The following is an 18,705-nucleotide window of genomic DNA, read 5'->3' on the forward strand; positions in this document are numbered from 1 at the left end:
TAAATGTTTAACTTAATTTGTGATGACAATACTGCAATGTAGAAATACTCTGTTACAAGTCCGGGATTCAAAATGTACTTAATGTATTAAAGTAAAAGTAATCATAATGCAGAATTTAGAGTTTTCGAAAATAGCAGATCTACAAGCTCACAATGCGTCACATTAGGACACGCTGTGAGCTCCTAGATCAACGTGAGCTACAGTATGTAGAACAACGCGTCACATTGCGAGCTTGTAGATCGGCTATTGTCAAATAGACTAAATATATATAGAGTGGTAGGGATGTATAGAGTATAAGTGGTTAATTTGTTTAGTAATACAAATCTAAAACATAACTAGTAACTAAAGTGTTCAAATAATTTTAGTGGATTTTCTTCTCAAAATGAGTGTTGGCATCAAGTACTCATTATGCAGACTATTCCGTTTTATGTCTAAAATGTATTACAAATCTTTTGAAAATAGCTGATCTACAAGCTCACAAACGTGTTGCGATGCGACACTTTGTGAGCTTGTAGATCGCCTATATTTTCCAAATAGACAAAGTTTAAATAGGGCTGAAGTGGTTAATGTATGTTTTGTAATAATAATCTAAATCTCCAAATTAAGTTATTAAAGTAAATAAAGTTCTCAATAAATTGTAGTGGAGTAAAAGTACAATATTTGCCTCTGAGATGTAGTGAATACAGTAGTAGAAGTAAAAGTATAGAAAATCAGAAGTACTTCAGTAAAGTTAAAGTACCTGGAATGTTGTGCTTTAGTACAGTACTGGGTACTTAGTTACTTTCCACCACAGCCTAATATTACTAATATTACTATTAGTACTATAGGTTATTTGTATAATCATAATAAGAATAATACCACTGTAGAATAAATGGTACGTAAAGAGTTTAGTTGACTCTTTAATGCCAGCATGACTGATTGTCAACATGTTGTGACTGACTGGCTGGCTGGATGGCTGGATGGCTGGCTGGCTGGCTGGCTGGCTGGATGGCTGGCTGGCTGGATGGCTGACTGACTGACTGACTGACTGGCTGGCTGGCTGGCTGGCTGGCTGGCTGACTGACTGACTGACTGACTGACTGACTGGCTGACTGACTGCAGCTTTAGTATGATGATGATCAGCTTTAGTATGATTTCCTTCATGTTGTTCAAATCCCCATGAATACTAACCGAGCCTTTTTGCAGTTCCTCACAGCTGGTAGCAGTCTCGCTCCCCCCCCTTAACGATGTGTTGTATTTTTTCAGGTCAAACTCATCCAGAACCTCCTCTGACATCAGCAGCATGTGAGCCAGAGCTGAACATTGGATTTGAGACAGTTGTGTCTTAGATCTGTCCTCTGACTCCAGGAACTGTTGGATCTCCTGATGAACTGAGTCGTCCTTCATCTCCATCAAACAGTGGAAGATGTTGATACATCTGTCAGGGGAAGCATCATCCCTCTTAATGCTCATCTTCTTCAGGTTGTTGATGACTCTCTGGATCTCCTCTGGACTGTTCTCTGTCTGACCCAGCAGGCCTCCTAACAGACTCTGGCTGGACTGCAGTGAGAGGCCATGAAGGAAGCGGATGAAGAGGTCCAGGTGGCCGTTCTTACTCTTCATGGCTTTAAGGATGGCTTTCTTCAGGAAGTCACCCAGGGACATGTGACTGAAGTCTTCTCCCAGGAATGTCTTCAGCACCTCTGTGTTCCTCTCAGTGAAACAGTGCATCAGGTAAACTGCAGCCAGGAACTCCTGAATGCTCAGATGAACAAAGCTGTAGACCTTCCTCTCGAAGATCACACTTTCTCTTTTGAAGATCTGTGTGCACACTCCCGAGTACAGCACGGCGTCGTTCACATCAAGACCACACTCTTCCAGGTCTTCTTGGTAGAACATGACGCTGCCTTTCTTCAGATGCTGAAACGCCAGCATGCCCAGCTTCAGAAGACCCTCCCGGTCGAACTTAAGGTTCTTCCTACATATCTGGACCAAAATGAAGTGGGCGAACATCTCAGTGGGGGTCGTGGGCAGCTGTCCTGTCCCGTCGCTCTTCAACAGGACCTCCAGAACCGTGGCAGCGATCCAGCAGACGAGTGGGATGTGACACAGGATGTGGAAGCTCTTTGTTTTGTTGACGTGTGAGATGATCCTGCTGGCCAGCTTCTCGTCATCACTGAACCTCTTCCTAAAGAACTCCTCCTTCTGGGGGTCTGTGAACCCTCGTACTTCTGTCACCCTGTCAATGCATTGAGGAGGGATCCGATAGGCTGCCGCGGGTCTGGTGGTTATCCAGAGGAGAGCCGAGGGGAGCAGATTCCCCTTGATGAGGTTCGTCAGCAGCACGCCCACCGATGATGTCACCGTGACATCAGAGACGATGTCATTGTTGTCGAAGACGTCAGAATCAATGTCAATATTCTCGAATTTCAGCGGAAACCTGCTTTCATCGAGACCATCGAAGATGAAGACAGTCTTACAGGCAGCGAGCTGCTCTGCTGTGACCTTCTTTAACGTTGGATGGAAGTCATGGATCAGTGAGAGAAGACTGTGCCGCATCTCTCGGACCAGGTTCAGCTCCCGGAACGACATCAGAATCACGAGATCGATGTGCTGATTGGCCACGCCCCCCGCCCAGTCCAGAGTGAACTTGTACACGGAGAAGGTTTTCCCAATGCCGGCGATACCCTTCGTCAGAACTCTTTGGATGTCTGTCTCACCGGCTGCCAAGCGCTTGAAGACTTCAGTGCACTTCAGCTGGTCAAAGAGGCTCTTCTCCATCTTGGACGCTTTCTCAAGCTGCCACACCTCATGTTGCAGATTAACCCCTTCACTGTCTCCCTTTTAAGAGGTAGAGTGTTGTGTAGTTCCTGTTGAAGGAGGTTCCAGGTACTGGTCCGGTGATGTCATCTCGCTGACCTTCGATCCTCTTCATCACACCGATCACATATGGGTCTCTGACATGTTCTGGAACACAGCCGTTCAATGTTATTATAGTCTGACATGTTCTGGAACACAGCCGTTCAATGTTATTAAACCATGTTCTGGAACACAGCCGTTCAATGTTATTAAACTAAACAATGTAAATTGAACACTGACTCTGAAACCACTCAAAAGGCAACATAAACTATTTGACTAGTATATCTAATTCTCTATTTATTTACTTACTAAATTAGTGAGCTATGATGAATTACATGTATAATATATTATTTACATCATGTCATAAATTAATGAATATCTCAGGCTTTACTTGGTAGAATGCTGGAGGGACGGTCACACACTGAACCCCTGGATGGACCCTCAGTCCCCTCTCTGTGGACACACACACACACACACACACACACACACACACACACACACACACACACACACACACACACACACACACACACACACACACACACACACACACACACACACACACACACACACTAGTAACTAGTGATGGACGGTAACAGACTAGTTGAGTACTAGTAGGTGAAATATTAGTAGCTTTGTGTCTTTGTAGTTGAAGTTGAAACCATCTCAACTCAACTCGTTTAAACACTTCTAAAGAGAGGTCAGACTTTCTAGGCACTCTAGGACCTTATTCCTGAAAAATTCCCCGGCATGAAAAGTGTTAAGTGTAGCTCTGTTTCCACCACAGTCTGTGTGCAGTGGGTGCAGTCTGTCTTGTCATGGGAGCGTGCAGTGGGTGCAGTCTGTCTTGTCATGGGAGCCTGCAGTGGGTGCAGTCTGTCTTGTCATGGGAGCGTGCAGTGGGTGCAGTCTGTCTTGTCATGGGAGCGTGCAGTGGGTGCAGTCTGTCTTGTCATGGGAGCGTGCAGTGGGTGCAGTCTGTCTTGTCATGGGAGCCTGCAGTGGGTGCAGTCTGTCTTGTCATGGGAGCGTGCAGTGGGTGCAGTCTGTCTTGTCATGGGAGCGTGCAGTGGGTGCAGTCTATCTTGTCATGGGAGCGTGCAGTGGGTGCAGTCTATCTTGTCATGGGAGCGTGCAGTGGGTGCAGTCTGTCTTGTCATGGGAGCGTGCAGTGGGTGCAGTCTGTCTTGTCATGGGAGCGTGCAGTGGGTGCAGTCTGTCTTGTCATGGGAGCGTGCAGTGGGTGCAGTCTGTCTTGTCATGGGAGCGTGCAGTGGGTGCAGTCTGTCTTGTCATGGGAGCGTGCAGTGGGTGCAGTCTATCTTGTCATGGGAGCGTGCAGTGGGTGCAGTCTATCTTGTCATGGGAGCGTGCAGTGGGTGCAGTCTGTCTTGTCATGGGAGCGTGCAGTGGGTGCAGTCTGTCTTGTCATGGGAGCGTGCAGTGGGTGCAGTCTGTCTTGTCATGGGAGCGTGCAGTGGGTGCAGTCTGTCTTGTCTTGGGAGCGTGCAGTGGGTGCAGCCTGTCTTGTCATGGGAGCGTGCAGTGGGTGCAGTCTGTCTTGTCATGGGAGCGTGCAGTGGGTGCAGTCTGTCTTGTCATGGGAGCGTGCAGTGGGTGCAGTCTATCTTGTCATGGGAGCGTGCAGTGGGTGCAGTCTATCTTGTCATGGGAGCGTGCAGTGGGTGCAGTCTGTCTTGTCATGGGAGCGTGCAGTGGGTGCAGTCTGTCTTGTCATGGGAGCGTGCAGTGGGTGCAGTCTGTCTTGTCATGGGAGCGTGCAGTGGGTGCAGTCTGTCTTGTCATGGGAGCGGTGCAGTGGGTGCAGTCTGTCTTGTCATGGGAGCGTGCAGTGGGTGCAGTCTATCTTGTCATGGGAGCGTGCAGTGGGTGCAGTCTATCTTGTCATGGGAGCGTGCAGTGGGTGCAGTCTGTCTTGTCATGGGAGCGTGCAGTGGGTGCAGTCTGTCTTGTCATGGGAGCGTGCAGTGGGTGCAGTCTGTCTTGTCATGGGAGCGTGCAGTGGGTGCAGTCTGTCTTGTCATGGGAGCGTGCAGTGGGTGCAGTCTATCTTGTCATGGGAGCGTGCAGTGGGTGCAGTCTGTCTTGTCATGGGAGCGTGCAGTGGGTGCAGTCTGTCTTGTCATGGGAGCGTGCAGTGGGTGCAGTCTGTCTTGTCATGGGAGCGTGCAGTGGGTGCAGTCTGTCTTGTCATGGGAGCGTGCAGTGGGTGCAGTCTGTCTTGTCATGGGAGCGTGCAGTGGGTGCAGTCTGTCTTGTCTTGGGAGCGTGCAATGGGTGCAGTCTGTCTTGTCATGGGAGCGTGCAGTGGGTGCAGTCTGTCTTGTCATGGGAGCGTGCAGTGGGTGCAGTCTGTCTTGTCATGGGAGCGTGCAGTGGGTGCAGTCTATCTTGTCATGGGAGCGTGCAGTGGGTGCAGTCTATCTTGTCATGGGAGCGTGCAGTGGGTGCAGTCTGTCTTGTCATGGGAGCGTGCAGTGGGTGCAGTCTGTCTTGTCATGGGAGCGTGCAGTGGGTGCAGTCTGTCTTGTCATGGGAGCGTGCAGTGGGTGCAGTCTGTCTTGTCATGGGAGCGTGCAGTGGGTGCAGTCTATCTTGTCATGGGAGCGTGCAGTGGGTGCAGTCTGTCTTGTCATGGGAGCGTGCAGTGGGTGCAGTCTGTCTTGTCATGGGAGCGTGCAGTGGGTGCAGTCTGTCTTGTCATGGGAGCGTGCAGTGGGTGCAGTCTGTCTTGTCATGGGAGCGTGCAGTGGGTGCAGTCTGTCTTGTCATGGGAGCGTGCAGTGGGTGCAGTCTGTCTTGTCATGGGAGCGTGCAGTGGGTGCAGTCTGTCTTGTCATGGGAGCGTGCAGTGGGTGCAGTCTGTCTTGTCATGGGAGCGTGCAGTGGGTGCAGTCTGTCTTGTCTTGGGAGCGTGCAATGGGTGCAGTCTGTCTTGTCATGGGAGCGTGCAGTGGGTGCAGTCTGTCTTGTCTTGGGAGCGTGCAATGGGTGCAGTCTGTCTTGTCATGGGAGCGTGCAGTGGGTGCAGTCTGTCTTGTCATGGGAGCGTGCAGTGGGTGCAGTCTGTCTTGTCATGGGAGCGTGCAATGGGTGCAGTCTGTCTTGTCATGGAGCGTGCAGTGGGTGCAGTCTGTCTTGTCATGGGAGCGTGCAGTGGGTGCAGTCTGTCTTGTCATGGGAGCGTGCAGTGGGTGCAGTCTGTCTTGTCATGGGAGCGTGCAGTGGGTGCAGTCTGTCTTGTCATGGGAGCGTGCAGTGGGTGCAGTCTGTCTTGTCTTGGGAGCGTGCAGTGGGTGCAGTCTGTCTTGTCATGGGAGCGTGCAGTGGGTGCAGTCTGTCTTGTCTTGGGAGCGTGCAGTGGGTGCAGTCTGTCTTGTCATGGGAGCGTGCAGTGGGTGCAGTCTGTCTTGTCATGGGAGCGTGCAGTGGGTGCAGTCTGTCTTGTCATGGAGCGTGCAGTGGGTGCACAGTCTGTCTTGTCATGGGAGCGTGCAGTGGGTGCAGTCTGTCTTGTCATGGGAGCGTGCAGTGGGTGCAGTCTGTCTTGTCATGGGAGCGTGCAGTGGGTGCAGTCTGTCTTGTCATGGGAGCGTGCAGTGGGTGCAGTCTGTCTTGTCTTGGGAGCGTGCAGTGGGTGCAGTCTGTCTTGTCATGGGAGCGTGCAGTGGGTGCAGTCTGTCTTGTCTTGGGAGCGTGCAGTGGGTGCAGTCTGTCTTGTCATGGGAGCGTGCAGTGGGTGCAGTCTGTCTTGTCATGGGAGCGTGCAGTGGGTGCAGTCTGTCTTGTCATGGGAGCGTGCAGTGGGTGCACAGTCTGTCTTGTCATGGGAGCGTGCAGTGGGTGCAGTCTGTCTTGTCATGGGAGCGTGCAGTGGGTGCAGTCTGTCTTGTCATGGGAGCGTGCAGTGGGTGCAGTCTGTCTTGTCATGGGAGCGTGCAGTGGGTGCAGTATGTCTTGTCATGGGAGCGTGCAGTGGGTGCAGTCTGTCTTGTCATGGGAGCGTGCAGTGGGTGCAGTCTGTCTTGTCATGGGAGCGTGCAGTGGGTGCAGTATGTCTTGTCATGGGAGCGTGCAATGGGTGCAGTATGTCTTGTCATGGGAGCGTGCAGTGGGTGCAGTCTGTCTTGTCATGGGAGCGTGCAGTGGGTGCAGTCTGTCTTGTGAGTGTGCAGTGGGTGCACAGTCTGTCTTGTCATGGGAGCGTGCAATGGGTGCAGTATGTCTTGTCATGGGAGCGTACAGTGGGTGCAGTCTGTCTTGTGAGTGTGCAGTGGGTGCACAGTCTGTCTTGTCATGGGAGCGTGCAGTGGGTGCAGTCTGTCTTGTGAGTGTGCAGTGGGTGCACAGTCTGTCTTGTCATGGGAGCGTGCAATGGGTGCAGTCCGTCTTGTCATGGGAGCGTGCAGTGGGTGCAGTCTGTCTTGTGAGTGTGCAGTGGGTGCACAGTCTGTCTTGTCATGGGAGTGTGCAGTGGGTGCAGTCTGTCTTGTCATGGGAGCGTGCAGTGGGTGCAGTCTGTCTTGTCATGGGAGCGTGCAGTGGGTGCAGTCTGTCTTGTCATGGGAGCGTGCAATGGGTGCAGTATGTCTTGTCATGGGAGCGTGCAGTGGGTGCAGTCTGTCTTGTCATGGGAGCGTGCAGTGGGTGCAGTCTGTCTTGTGAGTGTGCAGTGGGTGCACAGTCTGTCTTGTCATGGGAGCGTGCAGTGGGTGCAGTCTGTCTTGCGAGTGTGCAGTGGGTGCACAGTCTGTCTTGTCATGGGAGCGTGCAGTGGGTGCAGTCTGTCTTGTCATGGGAGCGTGCAATGGGTGCAGTATGTCTTGTCATGGGAGCGTGCAGTGGGTGCAGTCTGTCTTGTCATGGGAGCGTGCAATGGGTGCAGTCTGTCTTGTCATGGGAGCGTGCAGTGGGTGCAGTCTGTCTTGTCATGGGAGCGTGCAGTGGGTGCAGTCTGTCTTGTCATGGGAGCGTGCAGTGGGTGCAGTCTGTCTTGTCATGGGAGCGTGCAGTGGGTGCAGTCTGTCTTGTCATGGGAGCGTGCAGTGGGTGCAGTCTGTCTTGTGAGTGTGCAGTGGGTGCACAGTCTGTCTTGTCATGGGAGCGTGCAGTGGGTGCAGTCTGTCTTGTCATGGGAGCGTGCAGTGGGTGCAGTCTGTCTTGTGAGTGTGCAGTGGGTGCACAGTCTGTCTTGTCATGGGAGCGTGCAGTGGGTGCAGTCTGTCTTGTCATGGGAGCGTGCAGTGGGTGCAGTCTGTCTTGTCATGGGAGCGTGCAGTGGGTGCAGTCTGTCTTGTCATGGGAGCGTGCAATGGGTGCAGTCTGTCTTGTCATGGGAGCGTGCAGTGGGTGCAGTCTGTCTTGTCATGGGAGCGTGCAGTGGGTGCACAGTCTGTCTTGTCATGGGAGCGTGCAGTGGGTGCAGTCTGTCTTGTCATGGGAGCGTGCAGTGGGTGCAGTCTGTCTTGTCATGGGAGCGTGCAGTGGGTGCAGTCTGTCTTGTCATGGGAGCGTGCAGTGGGTGCAGTCTGTCTTGTCATGGGAGCGTGCAGTGGGTGCAGTCTGTCTTGTCTTGGGAGCGTGCAGTGGGTGCAGTCTGTCTTGTCATGGGAGCGTGCAGTGGGTGCAGTATGTCTTGTCATGGGAGCGTGCAGTGGGTGCAGTCTGTCTTGTCATGGGAGCGTGCAGTGGGTGCAGTCTGTCTTGTCTTGGGAGCGTGCAGTGGGTGCAGTCTGTCTTGTCATGGGAGCGTGCAGTGGGTGCAGTCTGTCTTGTCATGGGAGCGTGCAGTGGGTGCAGTCTATCTTGTCATGGGAGCGTGCAGTGGGTGCAGTCTATCTTGTCATGGGAGCGTGCAGTGGGTGCAGTCTGTCTTGTCATGGGAGCGTGCAGTGGGTGCAGTCTGTCTTGTCATGGGAGCGTGCAGTGGGTGCAGTCTGTCTTGTCATGGGAGCGTGCAGTGGGTGCAGTCTGTCTTGTCATGGGAGCGTGCAGTGGGTGCAGTCTATCTTGTCATGGGAGCGTGCAGTGGGTGCAGTCTGTCTTGTCATGGGAGCGTGCAGTGGGTGCAGTCTGTCTTGTCATGGGAGCGTGCAGTGGGTGCAGTCTGTCTTGTCATGGGAGCGTGCAGTGGGTGCAGTCTGTCTTGTCATGGGAGCGTGCAGTGGGTGCAGTCTGTCTTGTCATGGGAGCGTGCAGTGGGTGCAGTCTGTCTTGTCTTGGGAGCGTGCAATGGGTGCAGTCTGTCTTGTCATGGGAGCGTGCAGTGGGTGCAGTCTGTCTTGTCATGGGAGCGTGCAATGGGTGCAGTCTGTCTTGTCATGGGAGCGTGCAGTGGGTGCAGTCTGTCTTGTCATGGGAGCGTGCAGTGGGTGCAGTCTGTCTTGTCATGGGAGCGTGCAGTGGGTGCAGTCTGTCTTGTCATGGGAGCGTGCAGTGGGTGCAGTCTGTCTTGTCATGGGAGCGTGCAGTGGGTGCAGTCTGTCTTGTCTTGGGAGCGTGCAGTGGGTGCACAGTCTGTCTTGTCATGGGAGCGTGCAGTGGGTGCAGTCTGTCTTGTCATGGGAGCGTGCAGTGGGTGCACAGTCTGTCTTGTCATGGGAGCGTGCAGTGGGTGCAGTCTGTCTTGTCATGGGAGCGTGCAGTGGGTGCAGTCTGTCTTGTCATGGGAGCGTGCAGTGGGTGCAGTCTGTCTTGTCATGGGAGCGTGCAGTGGGTGCAGTATGTCTTGTCATGGGAGCGTGCAGTGGGTGCAGTCTGTCTTGTCATGGGAGCGTGCAGTGGGTGCAGTCTGTCTTGTCATGGGAGCGTGCAGTGGGTGCAGTATGTCTTGTCATGGGAGCGTGCAATGGGTGCAGTATGTCTTGTCATGGGAGCGTGCAGTGGGTGCAGTCTGTCTTGTCATGGGAGCGTGCAGTGGGTGCAGTCTGTCTTGTGAGTGTGCAGTGGGTGCACAGTCTGTCTTGTCATGGGAGCGTGCAATGGGTGCAGTATGTCTTGTCATGGGAGCGTGCAGTGGGTGCAGTCTGTCTTGTGAGTGTGCAGTGGGTGCACAGTCTGTCTTGTCATGGGAGCGTGCAGTGGGTGCAGTCTGTCTTGTGAGTGTGCAGTGGGTGCACAGTCTGTCTTGTCATGGGAGCGTGCAATGGGTGCAGTCTGTCTTGTCATGGGAGCGTGCAGTGGGTGCAGTCTGTCTTGTGAGTGTGCAGTGGGTGCACAGTCTGTCTTGTCATGGGAGCGTGCAGTGGGTGCAGTCTGTCTTGTCATGGGAGCGTGCAGTGGGTGCAGTCTGTCTTGTCATGGGAGCGTGCAGTGGGTGCAGTCTGTCTTGTCATGGGAGCGTGCAATGGGTGCAGTATGTCTTGTCATGGGAGCGTGCAGTGGGTGCAGTCTGTCTTGTCATGGGAGCGTGCAGTGGGTGCAGTCTGTCTTGTGAGTGTGCAGTGGGTGCACAGTCTGTCTTGTCATGGGAGCGTGCAGTGGGTGCAGTCTGTCTTGCGAGTGTGCAGTGGGTGCACAGTCTGTCTTGTCATGGGAGCGTGCAGTGGGTGCAGTCTGTCTTGTCATGGGAGCGTGCAATGGGTGCAGTATGTCTTGTCATGGGAGCGTGCAGTGGGTGCAGTCTGTCTTGTCATGGGAGCGTGCAATGGGTGCAGTCTGTCTTGTCATGGGAGCGTGCAGTGGGTGCAGTCTGTCTTGTCATGGGAGCGTGCAGTGGGTGCAGTCTGTCTTGTCATGGGAGCGTGCAGTGGGTGCAGTCTGTCTTGTCATGGGAGCGTGCAGTGGGTGCAGTCTGTCTTGTCATGGGAGCGTGCAGTGGGTGCAGTCTGTCTTGTGAGTGTGCAGTGGGTGCACAGTCTGTCTTGTCATGGGAGCGTGCAGTGGGTGCAGTCTGTCTTGTCATGGGAGCGTGCAGTGGGTGCAGTCTGTCTTGTGAGTGTGCAGTGGGTGCACAGTCTGTCTTGTCATGGGAGCGTGCAGTGGGTGCAGTCTGTCTTGTCATGGGAGCGTGCAGTGGGTGCAGTCTGTCTTGTCATGGGAGCGTGCAGTGGGTGCAGTCTGTCTTGTCATGGGAGCGTGCAATGGGTGCAGTCTGTCTTGTCATGGGAGCGTGCAGTGGGTGCAGTCTGTCTTGTCATGGGAGCGTGCAGTGGGTGCACAGTCTGTCTTGTCATGGGAGCGTGCAGTGGGTGCAGTCTGTCTTGTCATGGGAGCGTGCAGTGGGTGCAGTCTGTCTTGTCATGGGAGCGTGCAGTGGGTGCAGTCTGTCTTGTCATGGGAGCGTGCAGTGGGTGCAGTCTGTCTTGTCATGGGAGCGTGCAGTGGGTGCAGTCTGTCTTGTCTTGGGAGCGTGCAGTGGGTGCAGTCTGTCTTGTCATGGGAGCGTGCAGTGGGTGCAGTATGTCTTGTCATGGGAGCGTGCAGTGGGTGCAGTCTGTCTTGTCATGGGAGCGTGCAGTGGGTGCAGTCTGTCTTGTCTTGGGAGCGTGCAGTGGGTGCAGTCTGTCTTGTCATGGGAGCGTGCAGTGGGTGCAGTATGTCTTGTCATGGGAGCGTGCAGTGGGTGCAGTCTGTCTTGTCATGGGAGCGTGCAGTGGGTGCAGTCTGTCTTGTCTTGGGAGCGTGCAGTGGGTGCAGTCTGTCTTGCCATGGGAGCGGGGTCTGTCTGTGTCAGCCTTTCTCTATCGCAAGGCTGTGTTCACAGAGTCTGTACCTGGTCAAGGACTGCCTTAGTTTTGGGTCAGTCACAGTGCTCAGGAATTCTGCCAGTGTGTATTCTCTGTTTAGCTTTTTTTCTGTCATCACCGTTATAACAATTCTGACTCCGACCTTTGATTGAAACCTTTATTCATTCTCGAAAAGATTAGAGTTTAAAATGATCTTACTTTGAGCGTGAAGGTCCAGGTTCATCACTGACGTCTGAAGAGAGTCCGGTAGAAGTGAGAGAGTAGATGCCACTCGTTGTGCTGCTTGGAGCCTCTGGTCTCTGACTCTGGTTGTCATCCCTGTTATCATTGTTTATGTCACCCCTGTTACCATCACAATAACAACACTGTTTCCGTCTCCTCTGTTATCATCACAATAACAACACTGTTTCTGTCTCCTCTGTTATCATCACAATAACAACACTGTTTCTGTCTCCTCTGTTACCATCACAATAACAACACTGTTTCTGTCTCCTCTGTTACCATCACAATAACAACACTGTTTCTGTCTCCTCTGTTACCATCACAATAACAACACTGTTTCTGTCTCCTCTGTTACCATCACAATAACAACACTGTTTCTGTCTCCTCTGTTATCATCACAATAACAACACTGTTTCTGTCTCCTCTGTTACCATCACAATAACAACACTGTTTCTGTCTCCTCTGTTACCATCACAATAACAACACTGTTTCTGTCTCCTCTGTTACCATCACAATAACAACACTGTTTCTGTCTCCTCTGTTATCATCACAACAACAACACTGTTTCTGTCTCCTCTGTTATCATCACATTAACAACACTGTTTCTGTCTCCTCTGTTATCATCACAATAACAACACTGTTTCTGTCTCCTCTGTTACCACCACAATAACAACACTGTTTCTGTCTCCTCTGTTATCACAATAACAACACTGTTTCTGTCTCCTCTGTTACCACCACAATAACAACACTGTTTCTGTCTCCTCTGTTATCATCACAATAACAACACTGTTTCTGTCTCCTCTGTTATCATCACAATAACAACACTGTTTCTGTCTCCTCTGTTACCATCACAATAACAACACTGTTTCTGTCTCCTCTGTTATCATCACAATAACAACACTGTTTCTGTCTCCTCTGTTATCATCACAATAACAACACTGTTTCTGTCTCCTCTGTTACCACCACAATAACAACACTGTTTCTGTCTCCTGTTACCACCACAATAACAACACTGTTTCTGTCTCCTCTGTTACCATCACAATAACAACACTGTTTCTGTCTCCTCTGTTACCACCACAATAACAACACTGTTTCTGTCTCCTCTGTTACCATCACAATAACAACACTGTTTCTGTCTCCTCTGTTACCATCACAATAACAACACTGTTTCTGTCTCCTCTGTTACCACCACATTAACAACACTGTTTCTGTCTCCTCTGTTATCATCACAATAACAACACTGTTTCTGTCTCCTCTGTTATCATCACAATAACAACACTGTTTCTGTCTCCTCTGTTATCACCACAATAACAACACTGTTTCTGTCTCCTCTGTTACCATCACAATAACAACACTGTTTCTGTCTCCTCTGTTACCACCACATTAACAACACTGTTTCTGTCTCCTCTGTTATCATCACAATAACAACACTGTTTCTGTCTCCTCTGTTACCATCACAATAACAACACTGTTTCTGTCTCCTCTGTTATCACCACAATAACAACACTGTTTCTGTCTCCTCTGTTAACACCACAATAACAACACTGTTTCTGTCTCCTCTGTTACCACCACAATAACAACACTGTTTCTGTCTCCTCTGTTATCATCACAATAACAACACTGTTTCTGTCTCCTCTGTTATCATCACAATAACAACACTGTTTCTGTCTCCTCTGTTATCATCACAATAACAACACTGTTTCTGTCTCCTCTGTTATCATCACAATAACAACACTGTTTCTGTCTCCTCTGTTACCATCACAATAACAACACTGTTTCTGTCTCCTCTGTTACCACCACAATAACAACACTGTTTCTGTCTCCTCTGTTACCACCACAATAACAACACTGTTTCTGTCTCCTCTGTTATCATCACAATAACAACACTGTTTCTGTCTCCTCTGTTATCATCACAATAACAACACTGTTTCTGTCTCCTCTGTTATCATCACAATAACAACACTGTTTCTGTCTCCTCTGTTACCATCACAATAACAACACTGTTTCTGTCTCCTCTGTTACCATCACAATAACAACACTGTTTCTGTCTCCTCTGTTACCACCACAATAACAACACTGTTTCTGTCTCCTCTGTTACCACCACAATAACAACACTGTATCTGTCCCCTCTGTTATCATCACAATAACAACACTGTTTCTGTCTCCTCTGTTATCATCACAATAACAACACTGTTTCTGTCTCCTCTGTTACCATCACAATAACAACACTGTTTCTGTCTCCTCTGTTATCATCACAATAACAACACTGTTTCTGTCTCCTCTGTTACCATCACAATAACAACACTGTATCTGTCCCCTCTGTTATCATCACAATAACAACACTGTTTCTGTCTCCTCTGTTATCATCACAATAACAACACTGTTTCTGTCTCCTCTGTTATCATCACAATAACAACACTGTTTCTGTCTCCTCTGTTACCATCACAATAACAACACTGTATCTGTCCCCTCTGTTATCATCACAATAACAACACTGTTTCTGTCTCCTCTGTTATCATCACAATAACAACACTGTTTCTGTCTCCTCTGTTACCATCACAATAACAACACTGTTTCTGTCTCCTCTGTTACCACCACAATAACAACACTGTTTCTGTCTCCTCTGTTACCATCACAATAACACTGTTTCTGTCTCCTCTGTTATCATCACAATAACAACACTGTTTCTGTCTCCTCTGTTACCACCACAATAACAACACTGTTTCTGTCTCCTCTGTTACCACCACAATAACAACACTGTTTCTGTCTCCTCTGTTACCATCACAATAACAACACTGTTTCTGTCTCCTCTGTTACCACCACAATAACAACATTGTTTCTGTCTCCTCTGTTATCATCACAATAACAACACTGTTTCTGTCTCCTCTGTTACCATCACAATAACAACACTGTTTCTGTCTCCTCTGTTACCACCACAATAACAACATTGTTTCTGTCTCCTCTGTTACCATCACAATAACAACACTGTTTCTGTCTCCTCTGTTACCATCACAATAACAACACTGTTTCTGTCTCCTCTGTTATCATCACAATAACAACACTGTTTCTGTCTCCTCTGTTATCATCACAATAACAACACTGTTTCTGTCTCCTCTGTTACCACCACAATAACAACACTGTTTCTGTCTCCTCTGTTACCACCACAATAACAACACTGTTTCTGTCTCCTCTGTTACCATCACAATAACAACATTGTTTCTGTCTCCTCTGTTATCATCACAATAACAACACTGTTTCTGTCTCCTCTGTTATCATCACAATAACAACACTGTTTCTGTCTCCTCTGTTATCATCACAATAACAACACTGTTTCTGTCTCCTCTGTTACCACCACAATAACAACACTGTTTCTGTCTCCTCTGTTATCACCACAATAACAACACTGTTTCTGTCTCCTCTGTTACCATCACAATAACAACATTGTTTCTGTCTCCTCTGTTACCATCACAATAACAACACTGTTTCTGTCTCCTCTGTTACCATCACAATAACAACACTGTTTCTGTCTCCTCTGTTATCATCACAATAACACTGTTTCTGTCTCCTCTGTTACCATCACAATAACAACACTGTTTCTGTCTCCTCTGTTACCACCACAATAACAACACTGTTTCTGTCTCCTCTGTTACCATCACAATAACAACACTGTTTCTGTCTCCTCTGTTACCATCACAATAACAACACTGTTTCTGTCAACTCTGTTACCACCACAATAACAACACTGTTTCTGTCTCCTCTGTTACCACCACAATAACAACACTGTTTCTGTCTCCTCTGTTACCACCACAATAACAACACTGTTTCTGTCTCCTCTGTTACCATCACAATAACAACACTGTTTCTGTCTCCTCTGTTATCATCACAATAACAACACTGTTTCTGTCTCCTCTGTTATCATCACAATAACAACACTGTTTCTGTCTCCTCTGTTATCATCACAATAACAACACTGTTTCTGTCTCCTCTGTTACCACCACAATAACAACACTGTTTCTGTCTCCTCTGTTACCATCACAATAACAACACTGTTTCTGTCTCCTCTGTTATCATCACAATAACAACACTGTTTCTGTCTCCTCTGTTATCATCACAATAACAACACTGTTTCTGTCTCCTCTGTTATCATCACAATAACAACACTGTTTCTGTCTCCTCTGTTATCATCACAATAACAACACTGTTTCTGTCTCCTCTGTTATCATCACAATAACAACACTGTTTCTGTCTCCTCTGTTACCATCACAATAACAACACTGTTTCTGTCTCCTCTGTTACCAACACAATAACAACACTGTTTCTGTCTCCTCTGTTACCAACACAATAACAACACTGTTTCTGTCTCCTCTGTTACCACCACAATAACAACACTGTTTCTGTCTCCTCTGTTACCATCACAATAACAACACTGTTTCTGTCTCCTCTGTTACCATCACAATAACAACACTGTTTCTGTCTCCTCTGTTACCATTCTGTCTAGTGATGTGACCAGTTAACCACCATTCTGTCTAGTGTGTGACATCCAAGCTGGAGTTAAAACTTACAGCTTTCTGGATGCTGGAGGCTCCTCCCCCACGGTGTCTGGTGGTTGGTCTTCATGTCTGGATGATGGAGGCTCCTCCCCCACGGTGTCTGGTGGTTGGTCTTCATGTCTGGATGCTGGAGGCTCCTCCCCCACGGTGTCTGGTGGTTGGTCTTCATGTCTGGATGCTGGAGGCTCCTCCCCCACGGTGTCCCCAGAGTCACTCATCTTCTAGACTTTAACACATCTATGATGAACAACACAAAGAAGGGTATTTATTATTTAAATACTAACGTCCCAAATCCTAAAATCTACCTAACCTAAAGTGTCTATTATTAAAGGAGCATTCAGTGATTTGGAAACAGTCACATGGTACACCCCGGTAACCAGATGTGCACATCCACGCTCTACAGTGGGCATGCAACAGGCCAACAGCACACACACACCGAGGCCCGCCCCCGCTCGATCATGATTGGCGGAAGGCCCCTCTCTATCCTGATTGGATGAAGGCTGGGCCACCTAGCCAAAAATGAAACCTACGGTTTTTTGACCCCCAGGGGTTAACTGGAGACAGGGAGGAACTCCTTATATGGTCAGCACACTCTATAGTAGGGATGATTATCACAACAAAACAAAAAAATAAGTGATAAGGGGGAATGACACGCCCCTCGGGAGATAAGAACGGCTATGTGTTATGCTAATCTTGATGATGACGTCAGAGTGCCGATGAGCGTTCCCCATTGTCTTCTATGCAGGCTTGGTGGCAGTAGTAGCATAGCAACTTATGCTACTCTTTTGGTGTCACATTTATACTAGGTGAAAGTCTCATTAAAAAAAAAATGTTTTCTCTCGAAAGTCTTAGTTACAGTGACATTGAGTTAAGGTGTTTTTTTAGGGTAAAGGTCCCCACACACCGAGCGCGTTTTTTGGATTTTCAGCAGCGTTTCTCCATCGTTTTTTCCGAAAAAACGCGTCCAGTGTGCAACCACCTTAAAACCTCTTGAGCCCCATTGCCCCCGCTGGCGGGGGCAGCGGCTGTCCACCTCTGAACAGCGCTCAGCGGGTCAATGGAGACTCAATTGGTCTCTGGTTCCAACTCCGATTTTGCGGATTTTCCCCCTGGATCCCCCTGGGGTTTAAGAGGTTAACTGTTGCATAATCGCAATTATAAAATGTATATTCCTCTTCAAATACCTTAGTTACCACAACATTGTTCAAGTGAACTAGTGTGTTTATGTTTATTCATTGTAATAATCAATATCACTATGATGATTTGTTGTCCGAGCCGTTCCGCGGAGTTGAAGCACACGGACACAGGTATTCGTGCAGATAGGGCCAGGGCAGGGCCAGGGCAGGGCCAGGCTGCCAGGCAGGGCCAGGCTGCCAGGCAGGGCCAGGCTGCCAGGCAGGGCCAGGCTGCCAGGCAGGGCCAGGCTGCCAGGTAGGGCCAGGCTGCCAGGTAGGGCCAGGTAGGGCCAGGCTGCCAGGCAGGGCCAGGCTGCCAGGTAGGGCCAGGTAGGGCCAGGCTGCCAGGCAGGGCCAGGCTGCCAGGTAGGGCCAGGCTGCCAGGTAGGGCCAGGTAGGGCCAGGCTGCCAGGCAGGGCCAGGCTGCCAGGTAGGGCCAGGCTGCCAGGTAGGGCCAGGCTGCCAGGCAGGGCCAGGCTGCCAGGCAGGGCCAGGTTGCCAGGCAGGGCCAGGCTGCCAGGCAGGGCCAGGCTGCCAGGCAGGGCCAGGCTGCCAGGCAGGGCCAGGCTGCCAGGTAGGGCCAGGCTGCCAGGCAGGGCCAGGCTGCCAGGCAGGGCCAGGCAGGGCCAGGCAGGGCCAGGCTGCCAGGTAGGGCCAGGCTGCCAGGTAGGGCCAGGCTGCCAGGCAGGGCCAGGCTGCCAGGCTGCCAGGCAGGGCCAGGCTGCTCTGCTCTCATGTCGTGAGCACTAGTAACCTGACACCGACATGGGGGGGGACCGCCCTCTCTCACACACACACACACACACACACACACACACACACACACACACACACACACACACACACACACACACACACACACACACACACACACACACACACACACACACACACACACACACACACACACACACACACACACACACCTGTAGATGTATTGTCTGTGTAGATGTATACATATAATACTAGCAATATCTATTATTTTTTACTGGCTTACAGGGATGTGAATGATGGCTGTAGCCGGGGTTGAGCCAGCATAGGGTATTAGGGCTATGGACCAGAGCTTACAGGAATGATGGCTGTAGCAGGGGTTGAGCCAGCATAGGGTATTAGAGCTATGATAAACCAGAGCTTACAGGGATGTGAAGCAGGGGTTGAGCCAGCATAGGGTATTAGAGCTATGGACCAGAGTTTACAGGGATGTGAATGATG

General features: G+C 50.1%; 2 protein-coding genes across 2 annotated transcripts in view; both read right to left on the reverse strand.

Moving 5' to 3' along the window:
- Positions 1–2,760, reverse strand: part of LOC306918434 (NACHT, LRR and PYD domains-containing protein 3-like) — a gene marked incomplete at its 5' end in the record, with an annotated part of 34,973 nt that extends 32,213 nt beyond the window's left edge. The window contains 2 exon segments of the mRNA XM_079531337.1: positions 1,171–1,220; positions 1,222–2,760. Of these exon segments, the coding sequence (XP_079387463.1) occupies positions 1,171–1,220; positions 1,222–2,760 (1,589 nt within the window).
- A 49-nt stretch (positions 2,761–2,809) lies between these two features.
- LOC306918435 (uncharacterized protein) lies at positions 2,810–16,546 on the reverse strand (the record flags this gene model as incomplete). Its single annotated transcript, XM_079531338.1, has 4 exons — positions 16,331–16,546; positions 11,745–11,864; positions 3,230–3,291; positions 2,810–2,946 (listed from the first exon to the last, which is right to left on the reverse strand). Exons 1-4 carry the CDS (start codon positions 16,534–16,536, stop codon positions 2,810–2,812), a joined length of 525 nt encoding a protein of 174 aa, XP_079387464.1. The 5' UTR covers positions 16,537–16,546.
- Positions 16,547–18,705: the final 2,159 nt, after the last annotated feature.

Source organism: Electrona antarctica (assembly GCF_951216825.1).
Source record: "Electrona antarctica genome assembly, contig: scaffold_107, whole genome shotgun sequence".
Lineage (NCBI taxonomy): Eukaryota > Metazoa > Chordata > Actinopteri > Myctophiformes > Myctophidae > Electrona > Electrona antarctica.